An 18,407-nucleotide genomic window follows, 5' to 3' on the forward strand; every position below is an offset into this window, starting at 1 on the left:
CATCAACACCACTCCGCGTTGATGAGCACGTTTTGATGTTGAACTGTTTTGTGATATGCTTAAAGTTATGACCAACGAATTACTAAACAAACGTATGTTTATTATTGATACTTGGTATTAAGTATACTGTTGTAATTATTTCACAACGATTCAATTTTCTCGCGTGATATCTAAGTGCAATGAAAATCATGAGGAGACCAAACATTCTTCTCACAGGTAACGTACCGTTGTTTACAGTGTGTTTGTTACAAATAAACAAAAGTTTGACTTTAACTTTCTATGTATATTCACATTGTTGCACAACATTATGATGCAGTAAAAATATTGATAGTTGAATTGGGTTCTCCCTCAAAAAAAAATGACAGGAACCCCTGGAGTTGGAAAGACCACATTAGGAAAAGAGCTTGCTCAGAGGACAGGATTAAGCTATATCAATGTTGGAGATTTGGCACAGGAGGGTAAATTGCTGTTTATTTCGGTAATATTTTATTATTTGTAGTTGTTCTGTTGCTTATTTTTCAAATATTTCTTTCAGCTCAGTTATTTGATGGTTTCGATGATGAATACCAGTGCCCTATATTGGATGAGGACAGGGTATGTACTATTGTAATGGAAGAAGACAGATTTTAGACATTATATATTTACCAAGTTTTAAGAAGGTATTTCTATGGTGTATTTAGCATGGCAAGGTTTTTAAATATTCTTTTAATGGCTTTGTAGGTTGTGGATGAGCTGGAGGACAAACTAGGAGATGGAGGCGTCATAATCGATTACCATGGCTGTGATTTCTTTCCTGAACGTTGGTTTCACATTGTTTTTGTCCTCCGCACAGACAACACCAATCTTTACAATCGTCTTGAAAGCAGGTTTGTAGTATGTTGATAACTGCACAATATATTGTTTATTCTATGTATGGTATGTTACATAAAAACTTTGATACCGATCCTTTGCTTTTGGAATGACTCTGGATCTCTGCATACTATATGGCTGAACCTACTTAATTCTGCTGTTGTCAATTATCTTCATATCTGTCAAATACAGAGGATACACGGGGAAGAAGCTCCAGGACAATATACAGTGTGAGATTTTCCAGACAATTTACGAAGAAGCCATGGAAGCCTACAAAGAGGAGATAGTCCACCAGCTCCACAGTAATACACCTGAAGACCTCGAGACAAATCTGGAACAAATTATTCAGTGGATTGAACAGTGGATGAAAGACAACAATTAAAATGGGACACTAAATGTGACGATGTCACACAAAATTTCAAAGCTATATCGGCACCAGTCAGTTGATGGTTCTGTTTAGTTACTGAAAGAATGTGGAGTTGTTAAAATAAAATAAAATGAAATGACACTTTTCCATAATAAATGGAATAAATAAATATTTTTATAGATTAGTGAAAGAGTTTCTTGAATGAGTTTCCCAAATTCAATTTTGTTGACTTTAGTTTTATTGATCTTTACATGTGACCCTGGATCACAAAACCAGTCTTAAGTAGCCAGGAACATTTTTAGTAAAAGACAAAAATACATTGAATGGTTCAAAATTATCGATTTTTCTTTTATGGCAAACATCATTAGGATATTAAGTATAGATCATGTTCCATGAAAATATTTTGTGAATTTTCTACCTTAAATATACAAAAACTTGATTTTTGTAAATGGATGGCCAGCCACAGTGCCCGTGATTAACAACTTCAAAGGCAATTTTCGCACTCTCAGATTCCTGAGTTTTAAACAGTTGTATCTCAACCATATATTGTCCTATTCTAAAAACTCGCATATAAATAGAAATCTTATTTATTCAGCTTTCAGATCATGTAAAAATCTCAAATTCCAAAAATTGACCATTAAATCTGGTTTTGTTGTCCAGGATCACACATGTGTTTTACAAAGATCACATTGTTTAGTTGAAATGACAGCAACATTTTGCATCTGCATTACTGTTAGTAATTGGTAGGTTCTAACCTTATTAATAAAAAATGTCAAATTACACATTTCTTAAGAGATTGCAATGAATTACATTAAAGGGAGAGTTCAGCCAAAAATAAAAAAGTCATATTTTACTAACTCTTTAAGACCTGTATATGAGTCTTCTCTAGAACACAAAACAGTATAACAAAACAACATGTCTTAAGTCACAAAGGTTTGTAACATCATCAGGCTGAGTAATTGATGAAAAATGTTTGGGTTAACTATTGCTTTAAGTACATAATGAATTTAAACAGAACAAAATGAGAGAGATTGGGTTAGGCAACGTTTATAAAGTGAAGCTCACTTTTATAAGAATTAAACTAAAGAATTTGAGTAAATATGTTGAGCCTAAAAATATGTCATATGTCATCAAAAAAAATCTGTACTAAAAATAAATGTAAAATTTTATATCAGTAAATTAAATAACGTTACAACAAGTTGCCAAATACCAAGGAAAAAATTAAAAAAAAGGTACAATGAGCTTATTTTCAAATAATTGTTTTTTGTATCTTTCAGGGACCAATACAATAAACGCATTGTTTCTGCATCTTAGGCCCATATTATATATCTCAGAATGTTCTCAATAATATGTTATATTACACAATGGAATGCAGAATATCCCCCTGATAAAATCTGTGTTGGTAAATCAATAATAATATATAATGAATAAATAAAAATCCGTGCAATTAAGTAAAATATGTCAATGTTCACTATACGTAGCTGCGTGTTACTTTAATGTTATGTTGTCAAACTGGTTTGGACGGAGTGACATCACCTTCGGGCTGGGTGAGTCACGTGATCGATCTCTCTTCACCTGTAGCCCCAGTGGAGGAAGACAGGTGAAAGTATCGATAGCAGGTAAGAATTGTTTTGTTATTTTCGGGAAAAATACGTACAACCCAACATCTATATTATAGATAGATAGCACCTAATTGTTGCATACGTTTTTTGTATTTACTGTAAATGACGTAAGCAACCGCTGAGAACAGTATTTCAAGAAGCGTGTGAGTTTCGTTCCGCTTTGTTTTGCACGTATTCTGTAGTAGCAGGTACGGTTGAAACTGCGTCGGGATTATGCTTACCGTTTATTTAATAAAGTGAATGAACTGTTGGGGTTGTTGAATTGTCATTTACTACGAGTCGTATGTGCTATATCTTTTGTTCTCGACAGTTGAACGTTATTTGTCAGGTTGTAATTCACTTGTTTATCTTCATTCCAGGGGCCTTTGTAAAACATAAACTACTTTCAAATTCAACGTGTTCGGCCATGTAACTACTCTTTAGAGGTATTACAGACACTATTTTTGTAATGTTGTTTTGTGTGAAACATTATATAGGGGGCTACTTATTTGCAATAAATGTGATATAATATTGTTCTGCCTTTTAGTTCTTCTCAACTGCTAGGACAAAGAACCCTTTCCATGTCGGCTGGAAACGGATCAGCATCCCGTTTTGATCGGGTCAGAGATGTGCCTCTCTATGACCAGGTGCCTTTTGGCTCATTACCATGGGGTCAGGAGATTCCTTATCCTCTCGGTGATGTGCCAGCAACCAGCTATGACCCTTTGCCACCTCCTCCGCTCCCCGACAATCCTCCAGTCGGCCCAGATTTCTACCCAAGTGATGGTGAAGACCAGGTGGATGATGCCATGGACATCAAACCCATCCGACGTTTTATTCCAGACTCTGTGAAGAACTTCTTCAGAGGCAGCAGCAATAGTGGCAGCAAAAAATGGCCCTTTTCACCACCACCTGATAATGTGAACACCACCACTCAAGGTGTCCCATGCTCCCCTCCACCCTCACCCACGGCCCCCAGCTCCTACCTGGATCCTTATGGGGGGTCTGGAGGCAGCTACGCTTCAAGAAAGGAGCAGGCGATGTTATTAGGAGAACCACTGGAATCAGTTTCTGGACGCTCTCTACAGACGGCTATGACTTACAGCGAGAAGGTGGAGGAGTACAATCAGCGCTATGCTTACATGAAGTCCTGGGCCGGACTTCTGCGCATTCTGGGTTGCATGGAGCTGCTTTTGGGGGCTGCCGTTTTTGCCTGCGTGTGCGCCTACGTGCACAAGGATAACGAGTGGTTTAACATGTTTGGGAACACGATGCATCAGATGTCCGGTGGAGGATATGGGGGGTCATCGATGGGTGGGATGTACGGGGGAGGTGGAGTTTCCTACACAGGGCCCATGACCCCTTTTGTGATCGTGGTGGCTGGATTGGCCTGGATAGTGACCATCATTTTGCTAGTGTTGGGAATGACCATGTATTATCGTACTATTCTGCTCGACGCCAACTGGTGGCCAATCACAGAGGGTGTGATAAACCTGGCATTAGCAATACTTTACATGACCGCTGCAATAGTGTATGTGAGAGACACAGTCCGAGGAGGTCTCTGCTACTACCCTCACTTCAATGCTGGGCCCAACGCAGGCTTTTGCAGAACAGAATCTGGGCAGACTGCTGCCATCATCTTCCTGTTTGTCAACATGCTGTTGTATCTCGTGGGTGCAGGAGTATGTCTGAAGCTGTGGAGACATGAAGCTGCAAGGATGCGGAGAGAGAGACTCTGTCAAGATGTAAAGTCCAAATTTGAAGTTCTTCAAAAGTTACAATATAAATGTTTATGTTTGTATATAATATTTTAGATGTATCATTGTCATTTAAAAAGGAATTTTTGAGTTCAGTAATAACAGATTATGAATTAAGATAATGAAGCCTATTTCCTGTTTTCCTTTTCTTTATATTTAGACTAAAGCAGCAGTACCACTCACAATGGTAAGCAGGTAATTTTTACTACAAAGGTTGTTTTAAATTATTCAATTATTGTATTCTGACCAACTCTGTTATTTGTAAACACAGATTGATCTAGGTTCCAGTGTCTCGGCTCCAGTCTACAAGGGTCCCCTAATGGCCTTTCCAGAGACAATAGATGGCACAGCACCCTCCGTTATAATGGAACCAGAGATTTTAAGGGGTCATATCCCTTCTGGGCACATTCCCAAACCTGTGATCATTGCAGACTATGTGGCGTGAGTTCTGCAAGTTTACACAAAGCATATTTCAAAGGAATACTTTTATTATTTCAGACCATTTTACTGCTTGAATCTTGCATGGGATTTGGAAACATTGACATTTATTGCCTCATCATATTTATCATCTACTCCTGTAACAGTTACATCTGATCTGATATGTTTTATGTCTTCTCACAGAAAATATCCCACAATTCGCACAGATGAGGAGAGGGAGCAATACAAGGCAGTGTTTAATGATCAATACGCAGAATATAAAGAGTTGCATGCTGAGGTTCAGGTCTTAACACAGAAATTTGAGGAAATGGACAATCTGATGAGAAATCTGCAGCAACAGCCTACTAGCCACATGGTAAAAATGCTACTTGGCCGACTTCTAATGGGCTGATTGGCAATTAAAATAATAGTTTACACTGAATAGTGATGTTACTCCTGGGTTTCCTTTAGGCTTAGATCACATTTATTCTTTACTACTGTTGTAATAGCTTAATGTGTTATCCTTTGAAAAAAAATATGTATGTAATTGTTGTACAATGCATGATGAAATACATTTTGTGAGTGTGGCAAATTTAAGACATTATCTTTGGTTTTCCTTCTAGGAGCAAGAGAGAATCCACAGCATTGTTCAAGAGTATAACAGAAAAAAGGCTGTAAGTGTTTTGTAATGTATTTTCCATATTGTTTTATATTCTACATGATACACTTTCCCTACACATCTCAACGTTTTAGTTATCTACCCGTTGCAAACATTATACCTCATATAGTTATTAATAAATAGCTGTTTACCTTTCTGCATTGCAAAATAATGGCATGGTAACTGTCTCAGTTCAATGAACAGCTGAAACAGAAAAACTGGAAATGTTAGGGGATGTAGACTATTTAAATAGTTGATGACGTGTCTACATACTTCCGGTATGTTTGGGAGAGCATGCCAAAGATGATTTTCCATGTTTTTGGTTGTAGGATCCAACGTTCCTGGAAAAAAGGGATAGATGTGAATATCTGAAGAACAAACTTGCTCACATAAAGCAGAAAATTCAGGAGTACGACAAAGTCATGGATTGGAATGATGGTTACAGCTAGACAGAGCTCTTACTTTTGAACTTTAGAGAAGTTCTCCAGAAAAAATAAATCTTAAGTGTGCTCAAAATTATTTTATATTCTTTTCAGATTTGCAATACACCTCACAATCTTGGTATTAAAATGATTTGACATTGCATTTAGTCAGTTTCACACTTTACAGCAAGAGCGTTATGATGGACGTTTGCTATAAAGGGCACTGCAGATCAAACATGTTATTTTTCTTGTTACTAACATGTTTCATGAAACCTTTTTCCATGTATATTTCTCAATGTGCTCCTCATACTTCTTTGTATTTTAGAATTAGGCAATTTGAAAATCAAAATCAAGTGATTCTTTGAGCGTCTTACGTAAAGAACATGTATCTATAAGTGAAGAACGAAAATCGATAGCCCTCAATGTGTTTGTTCAAATTAAGCAGAGGTAAATCTCTGTATCGGTCCTGGAATGTTTTTAATATTTATAAGTTTTAGTTAAAGAAGTTGCATAGTGTAGATTGTTTTGTGTATCACTTGTATGTTTTATGTACATATTCTATTTTGTATCACTCCACCTTTATATATGAATTTGATACTTTTTCAGTAATAATGGATGTTGACAAAAATAAACAAGCTTACCTCCTTAGAGCAGTCTATTTTTTTTCTTTTGAAAACAAGAACCAGCAGTAAGGCTCTGATGATCAGGTATCTATATAGGTATAGTACTATTGTTGTAGTTATGCTGTTAAACTATTCTTGTACTGGCTTGACTGGTTTGCTTTACGTGTGTCACGTTACAAGCTGCAATTGACTCCAGGAAGTGAGGTGATCATACATGCTTTGTGCAAACATTATGCCTAGTTCAGTAAATAATAAATACCTGTTACTTACATCAAAGAATACAACTTTTCTTTATTTCAATTAAGACATTTAGATGAGTAAAACATCTAAAATCACATATAATACATTAAACACAGGTTTGAGTTGCTATTGTATGACTGTCACAAACTACACAATAGAAAACACCCTCAGACTAAATTGAACAATAATCTTATAATGTCTCATTTATAAGTAAATTACTATGTTTGATATCAATAATCGCTCTCAAATTACATATTTATGACTGAGCAGCTTGAAACGCATTTGCTCATAAATTCCAATTGTATATACCAAATAAAATGTAAACGTGCTTTTCCAATTAGCGCAAATGCCAAACCTTCCTTAGCACGCTTGCTTTTGTCAAAACTTAAAACCTAAGCAAGGAATGGCTTGGTTAGTACCAAGATGGGGTACAGTTTGGGCTATAATTATATACCTTCTCAGAAAAGGGGGCTCTCCTTGCTGTCTGTGTTACCTCCTAAACATTTCGAGCAGGTTTAATCGCTTTATGTTCTGTCACTAAGAAAACAGAAGCAAAACATTTTTTTTAACCCAAAGTTGCTTTGAAGCAGTGTGAATTTAAAAAAAGCTAAGTTGTAGACCTACAAAAAAAAAAACGTGACCTGCATCTCTCACAAACATTCTGGGCGGGAGCGCGCACCGCACCTGTACGGCAGGCGGGCGGTGCTCTGTGAAACACTCGGTAGTCAGAGGGCGTCATCTGAGGCTGCGTCGTTGAAATACTCCATCCACCTGAGCCTGCGTCAGTAAAATACTCCATTCGAAAAAGGATTGTTTGAAAGATTGTTTGTTTACCAGCTTTCGGACGGAAAGGAGGTAAGAAAGCTCGATGCGAATTATTTACTTTTTGTTCAATATTTCCAGTTGGAATACATGTGTAATTTACAGATACGCAGATGGGCGTTTGGTACCAGTTTGAAATGATTATCCGAAATCATTTATTTCGGGAACTTCAAACAGTTAGGCTTTGTCATTTAACGTTAGTATCTGTGTTCTTAAATTTGACACGCGAGATTTTTAAAACAAAATTTCATTATTCAGATATGTGATTTATCTGTAAATTAGAACATTGCTGTTCTCAGGTATTTTACAGATGACCTTTTAGCCAGAAGTCTCTTAGTAGCGTTTAGTAGCAGTACTGTCAATAAACTATGCAAGTCGTTAAAGCATAAAAGGGCAATTTCTCTCTGTATTGATGGGATTATTTGGTGTTGTGGCGTATATCTTTACTGATTTATTTTATTTCATGTTTTTTTGTGTTCTCACCTAGACAACTTTGTCAAGTTGTTTGTCCAAGAGCCTTTAGGACAACATCATGCCGAAAAAATCTAGTCACCGTCCGCCGTATGGACGCAGACAGTAAGTTGCATCTTGAAATAGTATTTTAATAATTATTAGTACAGATAAGTAATGTGTTTGTTTGGACTTCATGTTGCCTAGTTCAACTAGTATTCATCTTGTAACCCTGCTGGGAATATTTTTTTTAAATTGAAATGCTTTCCAATAAATAGTAAAATTACCTATCATATATTTACCATTTAACCATTAGAAAATTCCTTCATGTAGTTTTTAAGCCTCATTCCAGTAGGAAGTAATGGCGTTCGTTTGATTCCCACACAGTAGGCCTACCAGAAGAGACCACTATAATTTCCATAGAAACTAATACAATTACCATTATAACCATTCAACCCATTTTAATTTCAATGATGGTTTCTATTGCTGTTGTTTTTAGAAGCTTAAATAGTTTTCTTTACCCTCTCTAAATTTGTCTTTTCAGTCACAGATCCTCCCATCGCACTGGATCATTCCACCCTGATGAAATGCTTCACTTTTATCGCTGGACTTCACCCCCCGGTGTTATGAAGATTATGTGCATCATCATCATCATTATGTGTGTGGCCATGTTTGCCTGCGTTGCCTCCACGCTAGCGTGGGACTATGATGCAGGTGCAATGGGCATGGGGGGAATGGGGGGAATGGGTAGTTACGGAGGTGGATACCAAGGCAGCTATGGTGGAGGATCCTATGGTGGTGCAGGTTACAGCGGAGGTCTTGGAGGCAGTGGTGGAGGTTACGGTGGAGGCAGCTATGGCGGAGGCACATACATGGATCCTAAGTCAGGCAAAGGCTTCATCATTGCAATCGCGGCGATCACCTTTATCGCCGTTCTCATTATCTTCATCATGGCGGTGTCGAGACAAAGTACTTCGCAGTCTCCTTCGTTCTATCTGGCTTCCATCATTATTTGTGGCATCCTGGCTGCGCTCATGCTCATAGCCACTATTGTGTACTTGGTGGCTATTAACCCAATGGCCCAGTCGTCTGGATCCATGATGTATAATCAGATCTTGCAGCTGTGTGCACAATACCAGAACCAAGAACAAGCCTCTGGCATCTTCCTCAATCAGTATTTGTACCACTACTGTGTAGTGGAGCCCGAAGAGGTGAGAATGTGCTCCTGACATGAAGTTGTTGGGAAGTAATATGAACATGAAAATTAATAAACTGGATAAATGTAGACATGCTGGTTTAGTGCCATCTTCTTTGACTAAGAAGATCTAAGCAAAGTAAATCTGCCATATTAAATTCTTTAATATGGATGCCTCAGCCATGTCACTGCAATGATATTAAGTGTAAATTTTCACCTTGTGATCTCTGCTTTGCAAGGTCATCGCAGTCGTTCTGGGGTTTCTGGTGGCGGTCGCGCTGATCATCCTTCTGGTGTTTGGGGTAAAGACCCGAGGGCAGATCAGGAGATACGGCAGGGAACGGGTTCTGTGGTATGACATGAAGACGATCACTAGTGGACTCACATCTCAAGGCATTGGGGAATGGGTCAGTAGGTTCATTTGCACATTTATTTTACTATTTAAATTTGTTTGTTTTAATTTAATTTATTTGGGACACAAAATGCATGTTATAATGCTTTATATATTCTGCATATTTTGGCTCACTAGATTAGTTTTTCTTTGAGTTGCTATGTGGTACCTATCGCTTAGTCATTTAGCTAACACTATTGTGCTGTATTTTCCAAGGACAGACATTCTGAGAACTGAAGCGTGTGTGTTTATATCAGATTCACTGAGTTCCAGACGCATATAGCAGATTTAATGTCTGGTTTCTGGGTGTGTCCTATTATGCACTTTCATTCTTTGGACAGCCCTAATATGATCCCACATGTCATAGTGATGTACCGCTATGGTGTCTTCAATCTCCATAAAAATATACATGAAGAGTTTGGTTCCAAAATGAGATAACTCCGTTTTAATCATGTTATCGTGTTTTTTTTGTGTTAGTCAGCTGTATTTTTTGTTATGGCTTAAATCAAAACCAACCAATTACAGTTTGATTGATATTAATTGGAATGCACAGTAAAAAAATATGATTTTTGAAAATTTGAAAAACAGAGTTATCTCGTTTTTTAACCAAACTCTTCATATCTAATGATGGTAGTTAAAATCAAACCAAATAATCATTACTGTGATCTTGTGTTGTAAGGCAATTACATGGGTTTTGTTCTCATGTGGCATGTATGCAGTGATAGTTTCACTCTTTATGCCACGATAGTATCTGCAGAAGTAGTGAAACCAGTTCTGCCTGGCTTTACTGTTTGTCCAAGCTATTTACCATACAAAAAGAAGGCTGGCTGCGTTGTGAAAACAGCATAGTTGAATAGCTTCTAGGCAAGATGAGCTGTAGTAAAGGGGCCTACAGCAACACTTTAAGGATTTAGCAATTGCCAGAATAGAGATGCAAGAAACTTGTGAGACAATAAAGGATGGTGTAAATGCAAGTGTAACAAATTAAAAGCCTTCGATGGAAGTAGTGAAGCCACTTTTTACTTTAATACTAAGGTCTTAACATAAACAAAAATTGTACCAGGAACATAATCCCAAGAGTAAATCATTGTGGTTACAGCATTGTGCCTTGGGCATACTTTATTCATACCGAGAGTGAAAGACTCCTAAAACAAGAAATTGGACACAAGCAACCAAAAAACAATGATTGACGATGAGGATTTTGTTCTACTGACCTATTTTGCTCAGTAGTCCAGTTTTGCCCCAACCATCATTTTTTTATTTTATTTTATTGATGTATTTTAATTTCTGCATAGAAATATTTATATTTTTTATTAGATATACAAATATTACTCAAAACATTTATTTTACAGAATTCATGAATACAGTATGAAAACATGGCATACAATGAAAATGAGAGATGTAGTTTATTTTGTACTTTTTTGTTGCCACAGTAATTTTTACAGTTTTTACAAAACCTGTAAAATATGTGATGTTAGCTAACTAAAATCGTTACCTTAGGTTACCTTAAATTAAATTAAAATCAGATTTACCGGATTACAGCAGTGTTTCTAAAAAAGTTTTTTTTTGCTTTCTATGTTTTAAAGGTTAAAAATGTATCTGGAGATCCAGAAACATTTGTAAATGACCGCAATGATCACATTGGCGTTTCACAGCCAATGGTGGCAAATCATGAAGTACACAAACCAATTTACCTTCCAAGGTAGGCCATCTCAATTCCAATTTGTACCTTTACTATTCAATGGTATGCTTCTGAAAGCCATGGGAATTTATGTCCACAAACAACATGTTTTAATGACTAAAAAAGACACATGTATGCAGATTAACATCCTTGGTTGGTCTATCACCACAGTTTGGTGCCACAGGAATGCAGAAAATATGTCTGTTTGAGTTAGACTTTGTTGCGTCATATGAACAGGAATAACCGGTTTCAGTCAAACTAATTGTGTTTACTGATTGAAACTATTGTCTGAAACTATTACAAGAGTTTTTCCTATTAGTGAAAGAATACAAAAACATATGTACTAGTTACATAATCAATTTATCCTCAAATTTGATTGAGTTTGATCCATGTTATTAACAGTTTGCTTTGATTACCCCCATGGCAGTTCTGACCTGACAAGCTCCATAGGTGGACCAAAGAGCAAGCTGAGGGACTATGACACTGGAGAATCTGGAGATGAGCTGGACACAGACTATGAAACGTGAGGAGAATTCTTGACTTACGTTTGGTAATGTGTAAAATCAGAAAAAAGCATATGACTTTTTATCGCTTATGTAACCTTGTTCTCTTTATCACTGTTATACTGTCTTGGTCTCAGTGAGTATCCAACCATTGCAAATGAGCAGGAGAGGCTGGAGTACAAAAGAGGTTTTGAAAGAGACCACATGGAGTACAAGCGTCTACAGGCTGAGCTGGATGATATTAATAATGGTCTTGCAGTTGTGGATAAAGAGCTGAACTACCTACAGGAAGGCACCTCACAGTTCATGGTGTGTACTTTTTTAAGTGAAAACAGCTCTCCCAAGGATGGGAAATGTCGTATTTTTTTCCGCTTCTGTTTCCAAACTGTAACTCTTAAGTTTTCATGGTTGTGCTCATCTAAAGTGGCATACTGCATCCCTGTACACATGCACATATTTTCTGCATTCTGCTTGCTTATAACAGTATTATTTCTCCATCTAATCTTATCGATGATTTATTGATAGATTGTCATAGATTGATTGTACAGTGACCTCAGGCTTTGTAAAGACACTAAGTAAATAAAACTAATAAGTATAATACTTATAGGTCAAATGGGTGATTTGAAACTGTGATTTCAGTCAGGACCACTTCTTTAAAATATACAGTATATCTTTTTTATGACATGATAATGCATTCGGTTCTTGTTGGCAGTATGGTTTTGTTCTGGGCAAACCCTAGATAGGATAAATACAATGTAACTGATATCACTGAAGACATTTACAAGACAAGATCAGATCAATTCACAGATCTCTAGGTTTAAGGTGGAGTTGAAGATGGAGGGGGTCAATTATGTTACTTGACGGACTTGGCCTTCCTGAATTGATTTTTGTTCATATATATCTTCATAGAAGATTAATTCACTTATGTTTTTTTTTTAAAGGATGCCTTTGCCGAATACAACCGCCTCAAAGGCTTGAAGAAGGTAATTTTTTATTTTATTTTATTGTTTAGCATAAAACTGATATTTGTGCTGCAAGAAGAAGGTTGGGGAGGGGGTAAGAGTATGTGGGCAGCCAGACAAAATGTTGAATGTTTCCTAATTTGTAAGTCTCTTTGACTAAAAGTGTCTGCTAATTGAACAAATGTAAGTGTAATCCATTAATGAATTTAACTGAAAGTATATATATGCTAGAGGGATAATTAACAACATTTTATCTTTCTTTTTTTTTATAGACTCAAGATTATCAGATGAAAAAGAAAAGGTGTAAACAGCTAAAGGCAAAACTGTCCCTCATCAAAAGAAGAGTCAGCGACTATGACCACAGAAATTAAAAACCAAGCAATGGAACTCAGCAGGACATTTTGTAACATGACGGTTTTGGACGGGATCTGTATTTCTGTGTTAATGATCTGTATCACTGTATTACAATCAAGGAATGTATAGCTGCTGTTTTATGTAGACCTTTTTCTGCATTTGAGCCCCATAACTTGATCAACATATTGTGGTACCTGTGAAGTATTTTATTTTTTTAACCTTGAAATATGTTCTCTTCTTATTCTTATATTTTGCTGTAGAAGTATCTTAAATATGAGCAGGAGTGTGACCACTTCAATGAAACCTATCTTCCTGTTCTTTTAAATATTCTGAAGTGTTTAATGTTACTTGTTATATGTGTAAGGATTTTTTTGCAGTGTCCAAGCCAATCCATTATATTGTATTTTTGATATAATAAAGTTTTATTGAATTAAATTTAACTCGCTTAACAATCTATTACCAAAATAACAATCTCAGTTTAAGGCACACGACTGAGCTGTGGGTTGACAGAGGAATGTCTGATTTACTTGGTGTGGATTGTTGTTGCCTATCATAGTTTTTATTATTATAACATTTTGCATAATTCATTGTCGAATTGTATTTGTGTATGTAAAATAAAACGATACAATTTCTTAATAATTTTAATTGTTTTATTTATTTAAACCGAAAGATAATTATAATGTCCCACTTGGATTTATCACCTCGGACTTCCCACTACTCGGAACTAATGTTCAGAGATCTTGTACCAGGGACACATTATACCGACGTACAGGACCGGCATCGTTTTGTTATGTACCTTAAAATATAATCTTACTAAAATAAAGCTATTTTTAATTGTATACCAACTAGAAGTTCTCCCGAAATTTCGTCTTTAATAATTTGAGGTTTTCTTGAATTTGGTGCTTGATGCGCTCATAATTTTATAGAAGTGTTCGTTTAAATTAAAACCAGACTTTGAAATACCCGAGTGGGCAGACCTTTTCTAATAAAGTTATTTCCATTAATACATCATTTTATTAATTAAGTTATGGATGAAGAGCCAGAGAGAACAAAACGCTGGGAAGGGGGATACGAACGAACATGGTGAGTTTTTGACGTTCATATAAATAGGTATATTAAAATAATGAAGTGACAAAAGGGTTCAGAAATGACCAGACTGTCACGCGCTGAACAGAACATAAGAAAAGTACACAGTGACATGAATAGGTGATATGTGTCTCTCTCAGGGAGGTTCTGAAGGAGGATGAGTCTGGATCTCTGAAAGCTACAGTAGATGACATTCTTTTCCAGGCAAAGAGGAAAAGGTCCAGTACTCGCATGCCAAGTTAACACATTTTACTGTATAAACAGATGATTTTGGTCTGATGCTCACATGCGATGTCTGTGTCTGTCATATTCCAGAGTGTTTGAAAGTCATGGACAAGTTCGACTTGGGATGGTAAGATGAATACTATTCCTGTCCTCTATAGACCACATTAGAAAGCGTAAACGATACTGGTCCAGAAGAACATCCGCCTTCAGTCATTTAACACTGCATAAATGTTTGAACAAAAAACAACCAACAGATCATTTATAACCGAACAAAAAATATCTTTAAGATTTAATTATATAAGTAAAATAAAAAACAGAAATACGAAAATGAAACCTGGACCAGTCTTTACATCTATCGAAGTGGTCTACAGTTATCTTTGCATTCAGCACTAAAGCATATGATTTCCCTAGATGCGCCACCTTTTTGTGGTTGTTGACACATCTAGAACAATGGAAGATCAAGACTTAAAGCCAAACAGGCTGACCTCCACCTTGAAGGTTTGTAGCACCACATCTGCAGTGTCCATGAGGACGTATAGAGAGAGACCTTACTTTATTGATGCATCTCCATCTTTCCTTATGAATCCTATAGCTGATGGAGTATTTTGTAGAAGAATACTTTGACCAGAACCCAATAAGTCAGGTAATGTGCCTATAATGACTCTGTAGTTGTGAGCATTACATTGCAAGTATGCATTGTAGTAACATGTACTATCCTCACAGATAGGAATCATTACTACCAAGAACAAGAGGGCAGAGAGACTGACAGATCTTGCAGGTTGATGCTTTTGTGTTCCGTTTAATGTTTTGATGTTTTGGTTATCATCATCATCTTGTATTAGAGCTGTTGTTGACTGTGAACAGGGAATCCTAAGAAGCATATAGCAGCACTTAAGAAAGCTGTGGACTCAACATGCATAGGAGAACCATCTCTTTATAACTCTCTCCACATGGCAATGCAGACTCTGAAGTAAGTAACAATCCAGCGCTCTTAAGATCATGTTTGACATTGCTGTGAGTATATTATATTCGGTATTCTAACCGTTATTTGAAGCATGTAATATTTTTTTGCATTTGTACTTCATCTACGTCCTTTATGTAACCATCTGATCCTTTTCGCATACAGACACATGCCTGCTCATACAAGCAAAGAGATTCTGATCGTTTTCAGCAGTTTGACCACTTGTGACCCAGCCAACATCTATGAACTTATCAAAGTAAGTGTTAGCTACTATCTCTAATCTGTGAGTTGAGGATAGTAAATTCAGTGATAGTCTGTTTTAATACTTCTACAGACCATTAAAGATTTGAAAATCAGAGTGTCTGTGATCGGACTGTCGGCAGAGGTTCGAGTGTGCACCATTCTCACAAGAGAAACAGGAGGTTTGTTGTTGTAATATTGTCCAACTGACATAGCTAATGATCGGCTGTTGTCTAAAATTTTTGTTTACTCGGTAAGGTCTTGAAGACAGAATAAATGTATACACTGAATAAACCCTGCTTGTAATTTTGGACAAAATTGTCTGTCAAAGAATAAATTTAAATGTTTGGCCCAATAGGAAGCTACAATGTGATATTGGATGAAGGTCATTTCAAAGAGCTATTGATGTTGCATGTGAAACCACCTCCTGCCAGCTCCTCCTCCGAGTGCTCCCTCATTCGCATGGGTGATCACAGATTTACTCCCCTATGTCTTTTTACATGATCCAGTATCTTTGTTTCGTCTTAAAGCGATTGTTCAACTAAAAATGAAAAATCTGACAATAATTACTCACTCTCTAGTTGTTCCAAACCTGTATACATTTTTTTATTTGGTTGAACAAAGAGAAAGATATTTGGATGAATGCTTGTAACAGTTCTTGGACTCCATTGACTAACATAGTAGGAAAAATTACAATGCTAATCAAAAGTGCCCCAATACTGTTTGCTCTACTACAATCTTCGAAATATTTTATTTTGTGTTCAACAGAACAAAATAATTATTAAAGTCATTTTTTTCTACTAGGGTAGTCAATGGTGGTCAAGAACTGTTTGATCATAAGCATTCTTCCAAATATCCTTCTCTGTGTTCATCAGAATAAAGACATTTCATGGGCCATTCTACAGAATTGGTGCAAAGTCAGAGTTGGAAAACATCTTGAAAACGATTTTTTTTTATATCCAAATTGTGTAATATCAAAGGTACACATTTCTTGTAAGTGTGCAGTTCATTTGCTTATTGTAATTTGAGAAAGTTATAAAATGTTCCCCAAATGTTATCACTACCGAAACACAATAATATATATAATCTCCCAATTGAAAGTATCCAATAAATGATGAGTTTACATATATTAAGTTTACTGATAATTTAAATATTATTGTGCGTTACTATACAGAATAGAAGGATCTTAGTGAACAATTTAGATTTGAATACGTGAATGCTTTTTAAATGTGCTTTTTTGATGTGGGACAGCAGTTTGCATGAATTCTGTAGAATGGCTCTCATACACATTTGGAAAAACTTTTTTTTGGATGAACTATCCCTCTAAAGTTCTATTCTACCATAAGCTACAATATCCAGTATGTATTTGTTTACAACATGTGTGTATAAATAATTTGTTTAGGATTCCCCCAGCACGTCATAGCCTCCATGTCAGATCAGGATGCCAAACCCTCTTTCAGTATGTCGTAAGTACAGTTTAGTGATACTCTTACCAGTTAAAATATATGGTAAATACTATTAAGAGTTCTAATTTTGCCTCATACTTTAGGCACCTTGAAAGCACATCTGGAGGGCCAGAACTCACTCTCGGAGGATATTACTGTCCACAGTGCAGAGGCAAATATACTGAGCTTCCGGTGGAATGCAAAGTGTGCGGTAAGTCCTCTCATGTTGTGCCTGATCTTTAAACATCAATGTGTTTAGTTCTCATTAAGTCTGTCTTCTCTGTGGTGCAGGTCTAACATTGGTTTCTGCTCCTCACCTGGCCCGTTCCTTCCACCATCTCTTCCCTCTGGATGCCTTTCAGGAGACCCTGCTTGAGGAATACGAAGGAGAGAAGTGAGCTCCACACTTACGCTGTCATAGTTCACCATCAGTCCTGTTTATCACAATGTATCTCACAATCCTGAATTTGTCTTCTCAGGTTCTGTGAGGCTTGCCAAGGAGAGTTGAAAGACAAAAGAGTAGGTTTTAGAATTTCAAATGTTTTATGCGTTAACTCATTGTGTCTGTTTTCAGAGACATTCTGCCTCATTTTTTTCTACTCTCTGCAGATATTTACTTGTCCGTCGTGTAAGAAAGTGTTCTGCGTAGAGTGTGATCTCTTTGTACATGACACACTTCACTGCTGTCCCGGCTGCATGCACACCGATGGGACATCCTGAAGCAGGATAGCCTGAATCTTATGGACTTATTCAGGTCTAATAAGTAGGATGTCATCAGCCACAGATTTAGATTCTTGTTGGCTCAGATGGAGGATAAAAGCCAGTTCTTTGGAGTTTGTGGCTGATGACAATTGTGCTGTAATTGTATGAAAGGACTCCCCCTATGGGAGGAAAGTGTTTGACCAAATCCGTAAGGCCAGAAGAACAAGATTTTCAACGCTCTTCCTTTTTTAGGCTTGTCTGTGGCAGATTTGTGTTATGATGTTATATAATCTATACAGATACTGTTATTTTTGTAATTGCATATGACAAGATGTTAATGTCTTTGCTTGTACCCAAACCAGTTGTAAATACTTTTGTTAGTTGCTGATGACCAAGTACCTAAGAAAGTTTTCCATTAAAAACAAAATAATACCAAATTGCATGGTTCATTATAGC

At 36.7% G+C, this 18,407-nt stretch overlaps 3 protein-coding genes across 3 annotated transcripts; all 3 read left to right on the forward strand.

Moving 5' to 3' along the window:
* Window positions 1-2: 2 nt before the first annotated feature.
* On the forward strand, window positions 3-1,998 carry ak6 (adenylate kinase 6). Its single transcript, XM_056745927.1, has 5 exons — window positions 3-216; window positions 366-458; window positions 536-594; window positions 721-866; window positions 1,042-1,998. The coding sequence occupies exons 1-5, from the start codon at window positions 180-182 to the stop codon at window positions 1,229-1,231; spliced, it is 525 nt and encodes a 174-aa protein (XP_056601905.1). The 5' UTR covers window positions 3-179; the 3' UTR covers window positions 1,232-1,998.
* Window positions 1,999-2,753: 755 nt separating this feature from the next.
* LOC130420046 (MARVEL domain-containing protein 2-like) lies at window positions 2,754-13,931 on the forward strand. Its single transcript, XM_056747118.1, has 17 exons — window positions 2,754-2,835; window positions 3,198-3,263; window positions 3,365-4,562; window positions 4,735-4,761; window positions 4,846-5,015; window positions 5,196-5,367; window positions 5,615-5,665; window positions 5,979-6,087; window positions 8,039-8,055; window positions 8,280-8,332; window positions 8,751-9,417; window positions 9,641-9,808; window positions 11,379-11,494; window positions 11,901-11,996; window positions 12,114-12,285; window positions 12,918-12,959; window positions 13,211-13,931. Exons 3-17 carry the CDS (start codon window positions 3,399-3,401, stop codon window positions 13,307-13,309), a joined length of 3,123 nt encoding a protein of 1,040 aa, XP_056603096.1. The 5' UTR covers window positions 2,754-2,835; window positions 3,198-3,263; window positions 3,365-3,398; the 3' UTR covers window positions 13,310-13,931.
* A 134-nt stretch (window positions 13,932-14,065) lies between these two features.
* gtf2h2 (general transcription factor IIH, polypeptide 2) lies at window positions 14,066-18,388 on the forward strand. Its single transcript, XM_056746524.1, has 15 exons — window positions 14,066-14,375; window positions 14,519-14,596; window positions 14,694-14,730; window positions 15,015-15,101; window positions 15,196-15,246; window positions 15,327-15,381; window positions 15,468-15,573; window positions 15,730-15,820; window positions 15,899-15,986; window positions 16,163-16,270; window positions 17,207-17,270; window positions 17,354-17,460; window positions 17,541-17,643; window positions 17,729-17,768; window positions 17,859-18,388. Exons 1-15 carry the CDS (start codon window positions 14,320-14,322, stop codon window positions 17,967-17,969), a joined length of 1,182 nt encoding a protein of 393 aa, XP_056602502.1. The 5' UTR covers window positions 14,066-14,319; the 3' UTR covers window positions 17,970-18,388.
* Window positions 18,389-18,407: the final 19 nt, after the last annotated feature.

This window comes from Triplophysa dalaica, chromosome 4 (genome assembly GCF_015846415.1).
Source record: "Triplophysa dalaica isolate WHDGS20190420 chromosome 4, ASM1584641v1, whole genome shotgun sequence".
In the NCBI taxonomy this organism is placed as follows: Eukaryota; Metazoa; Chordata; class Actinopteri; order Cypriniformes; family Nemacheilidae; genus Triplophysa; species Triplophysa dalaica.